Source organism: Penicillium argentinense, assembly GCF_028826775.1.
Source record: "Penicillium argentinense strain IBT 30761 chromosome Unknown utg000011l_segment0_segment0, whole genome shotgun sequence".
Taxonomy (NCBI): Eukaryota; Fungi; Ascomycota; class Eurotiomycetes; order Eurotiales; family Aspergillaceae; genus Penicillium; species Penicillium argentinense.
In genome coordinates, this window is record NW_026622670.1 from 2,284,218 (window position 1) to 2,288,610 (window position 4,393).

Genomic DNA, 4,393 nt, shown 5'->3' on the forward strand with positions numbered 1-4,393 from the left:
CGACTTGCTTCTTTCAGTCATTTCCCAGATGTCCATACTCTTTTCTGGGCAAATCCCGAGTCATTGACTGCTAGCAGTATGCAAAATCTCGACACGACAATGTTGATCCCCCTATATTTACTCCTTGTTCTGATCAATCACGAGTATCCTGCACTAATAGTAAGTATTTGAGTATGCTACAAAAGTACGAGGCGGCCACAAAGTACTTTTCCGTAGATCAGCCGCACGCCCAACATACGTCAACCGTTGTCCAATCTCGGCAAATGCCTGCGCACAATGCAACGGTCAGCGTTGAAGGATTCAAGCAAGATGAAGATCTACAGGGAAAACACCGAATACACCCACGACGTGCAATAGTGCATGCAAGATCACTCTAGCACCCATACCTCTGCAGGAACCCCTATTTTTCTGCAAGCACTCCTGACACTTGCACCCTCGAAAGACTCGACCTGACCTGACGCTGAGTAGAAGAGGTATACAATGAACCCGCTAGTGAGTGACAAAGACCAGTACGGCAGCCGCACACACCACCGCCAAGCGGCGCATTGCACATCCTGGCCGAAGCAGGCAGGTTCTCGCAACTCCACCCCTCGCACGGCGGGCAGGCTAAACCGCGCGATCCACCAGGCACCAAACCCAAAATTCGCCAAAACAAAAGTGAAAACCCTGGTCTCATCCACCGCGGGACATGGGGAAAATTGTGCCAGCACTTCCGCGCAAACTCAGGGACTCAACACGGACCAACAAAAGAGCCTCGTGACAAATCCCTGATCGACACGCCCGAACCTGCCGTCCACCTCCCGTTGACTTCGACTACCCTAGGGTACTCAAAGAGTGGATGGAGAGATAAGGCATCGGGCGACCCGACTGGAAAACACTTTTCGCGCTGACTCGGACGCATCGTATCACAGACGCGACTAACCGAGAACTTAGCGAGAGCCCCTGTCCCCCGCCAGCATCCCTGCACGGCGTCGAGCTGCAAGCCCTAAATGTTCGACGGATACCAACCATCCGACCTCCGAGGGGTACTTTGTTTCGATGCCATTGATCCGGACTCCATCTCCATGCATTCGCGGCTCGGTGAATTGCACGTTGAACTTCGCCGGGAAAGCAGTAACGAGCGACGGCGTCTCTACTTGCAGTCGCAGCATGCAAGAGGCACCCATCAAGCCGTTCCACGTCAAATCGTTGTCCGATGACGGCGCAACGCAAACCCAGCGGTCCACATTGGCCATCCCACTCCAATGACCAGCCTCCCAGTTCTGCCTAGTGCTGCCTGAGATCGGGCTTCAGATCCACCGATGCCGTCTAACATACTGTAAATCTTTTAAAAGGTCAGAGTGGACCAAAATGAGACTCCTACCCCAACGGGAACGCTGAGCCGGGATCGCCGTGTCTCCCGCGACAGCTCCATCGCCGCTCGCCTAGCTACTCGCCTACTGAAGAGCTAGCACGATGGAGGGGAGGGGGAGAGACTCCACGGTGGAGCACGGAGGCGGACACGGGGTGAGCGAGTGGGAGCGAGTCGAGCTACGAGTGTCCGGCAGGGCTAGGGGTGCTTCCTCGGGGGCCCTAGGACACGTTAGGGCACCGGGGCGAAGGCGAGGTAATTTCCATTAATCTATTTGGCGTCGGAGGTCGGGGCGAGAACCGGGACCCAGCGCGCCAGTGGGTTGTGCCAGTGTCCAAGGTGGATGGGGGTTGGGGTTTGATCGACCGATCCTGGCGAGATGAACGGGATGTGCGATGCGTCACGCAGCTTTCTAAGTTCAAGCTGGAGCTGGAGCTGGCAGGGAGAGTGGGTGTGTACACGGATGCGGCATGGACTGATCTTCGGAGCGATACGATGGTGACTGCTCGCTAGGGCACGTTAGTGTAGGGGAGGTAATTGCGAGCGACATCTGGCGTTTGATTGCGCAGGATCCCGTCAATTCCGAGCGGGCGGTCTAGACAACGACGATCAGGTTCGACATGGTTTGCGGCATTATCCCGAATCACACGGAGAGATACCAAGCGTGTGTCTTAGGTAAGAGTCTAGGAACGTGGGAGGAACGTTGCGGAGACGGACCAGGATTTGGAATTGGAGTTCAAGTCAGGTCGATGTGGGCGATCACAGTCCCGTGGGTCGTGCCGGGGTGATTCACCGCGATCCATGGTCTACATCAAGCATCTTAGCGAAGTCCGGAGTACGCAGGACGCAGGCTACAAAGTACAGAGTATAGCAAAAAGTGAGTGGCAAAATAATCATTGTTTCAGAACAAGGGGTATTCGTATATCAGATCCAGGGTATACAGCCAGAACGCATCCAAATCATCAGATCGTCGCATCAACACCAGAAGCAGAAAATCAAAGCGCCAAAAGCATCTATCCCATCATCCGGGCGACGCAAAATACTCCGATATAGAGAAAAAAAAAATCAAATAGGAGAGCAGCAAAACTCTCTGAGAGGCCTGCGGATGGAGCCGTTCTTGCCCAAAGAGGAGTAGTTCTCCACTCGGAGGCTCCGCGGTCGCGCTTGGAGCCGGTGTTCCCCGACTTGCGAGGGGCGGTCGAAGCCGCGCTCCCCCAAGATTTGCAAAGTGCGGGCGAGGCGGGCAAGGGCGTTTTGGAGAGCTGTCTTTGTTCCTTAACCGATCCAGGGCTCCGAAGCTCTCCAGCATCGACAGTCAATGGTTGAGGTAACTTTGCCGGTCTCTCTCACGCCCGGTGGGGAGGGTGGGTCGCGCGTGGCTGCTCGAGGCGGCCGGGAGGGGAGTTGGTGAAAGTCGTCATCAGTCGTGAGACGGAGTCGCGGCGTGCATGAGACACGGGACGTCTGTCAAAGTCTGGAAGCTGGAGCTTCACAGCGCCCACTGCTTCCAGCCCATTGGTTGGAAGTGGGCCAGAGACTGGGGGTCGTCGTATGGGAGGCAGTCCGCGCTGGACCAGGAAGGGGAGGGGTAGTGGCATTGGACCGGCTGGAGAGCGCGTTAACTATCTGACTCACTTTGAGTCATCAAGAAAGTAGGTACTTACAGGTTGGATCAGGTTCTCCTCGAGGGAGATAGGCACCAAATGCGATGGCGGTATGCCCGTCTCGGTACCCTCCCACCGCAGTGGAGAGGCCATCTGGAGCGGGGAGGAAGTCACCTCAGTCTTGAGAATGCCCTTCGGGTACTGATCGATCACACTGACGGAGGCGGAGGAGATGGAGGAACTGGAGTGGGGAGGAAGAGAGAAGGTCGCATCTGACAGAGGCGAAGGGCAGGTCTCGGCGGGCGAAGAGTAGAAAGGACTGTCGTCGGCGGTCTCGGGGATATGGTTTTGGAACATGTTGGCGGTTGGTCGTTGCTGCAGTGGCAGCTCCATGTTATTCCAGACCATTCCGCAGTCCCCCGCCAGATCGGGGTGTACTCCGGGAGCGACGATCGAGCCGATAGACATGGAATGCGAGGACTGGGGGTTTCCGGCCATCAAAGAGCCAGAATCCATTGACATGCAGCGCGGCACGGGCTCGCCGACGGAGGTGGCCTGAGTCTGCGGTGTCCACTGGGCCTGTTCGGTTTGCGCCTCGAGCTCACTTTTTTGATTTCCCTGTTAGCTTCATGTCTCGCATGCGCGCGTGTAGATTGACTTACTGTCGCTCCATATGACGCGCCAGCAGATCCGGCCGGTGGAAGGCTTTCTTGCACCCGGCCTGGGTGCACCGGTAGGTGGCTTCGGGATTGTGGTTCAGTTCATGGCGTCTGCGGTGCTCGGCGCGGGTGAAGACCTGGTTGCGATTGAGGTCAGCTCAATGCGCCGGCGCGTTGCGAAGGAGAGAGGGTCGCATGCATACCTTGTTGCACCCAGGAAACTCGCAAGCGTGGACGCGCTTGCCCTTCTTGGCCTTGCTGACGCGGTGGGTGGTGGGTGTGTAGGTGACGGGCATGGGGATCTCGGCCTGGGGGCTGCGGCGCATGTTGTTCTTGCGGCCAACCATGGTGGAGGATGGTTCTGGCGACGGCGAGCTGGAGGTGGCAGGTGTGTTGAGGACGGAGACGAGCGGGTTGGTTGACAAGCTAGAGACGGATGTTTGTTGTTCGGAAGAGAGTCCTCGGGCCATCCTGCGACGCAGATGGGAGGGAAAGATGGCAGAGGAGGGGTGGGAAGAGAGGAAGCTATATAGAAGAGAGAATCAAGCCAGGGTGATATAATTGCGGGAAAGTGTGCAGAGTGAAGGAGGCTGCAGAAAATCTGTGCAGAAGAAGAGATGAAGAAGAGGCGGAGGAGGGTGGACTGATATAGAAGAGCAGGGCTGTTGGTACAGATGGGATCTACTGCTGGATGATTAGACTTCCTGGAAATTAATGGCAAAAAAGCGGAAACAAAAATGTCCAAAAGGGAAAGCATGAGAAATAAATAAAATAAAATA

The 4,393-nt window shown here is 56.1% G+C and overlaps 1 protein-coding gene across 1 annotated transcript; it reads right to left on the reverse strand.

Annotated features, from left to right (window-relative positions):
• Window positions 1–2,840: 2,840 nt before the first annotated feature.
• Window positions 2,841–4,084, reverse strand: N7532_011870 (uncharacterized protein; the record flags this gene model as incomplete). Its single annotated transcript, XM_056624361.1, has 4 exons — window positions 2,841–2,957; window positions 3,016–3,559; window positions 3,618–3,751; window positions 3,818–4,084. The coding sequence occupies 4 exons, from the start codon at window positions 4,082–4,084 to the stop codon at window positions 2,841–2,843; spliced, it is 1,062 nt and encodes a 353-aa protein (XP_056469349.1).
• Window positions 4,085–4,393: the final 309 nt, after the last annotated feature.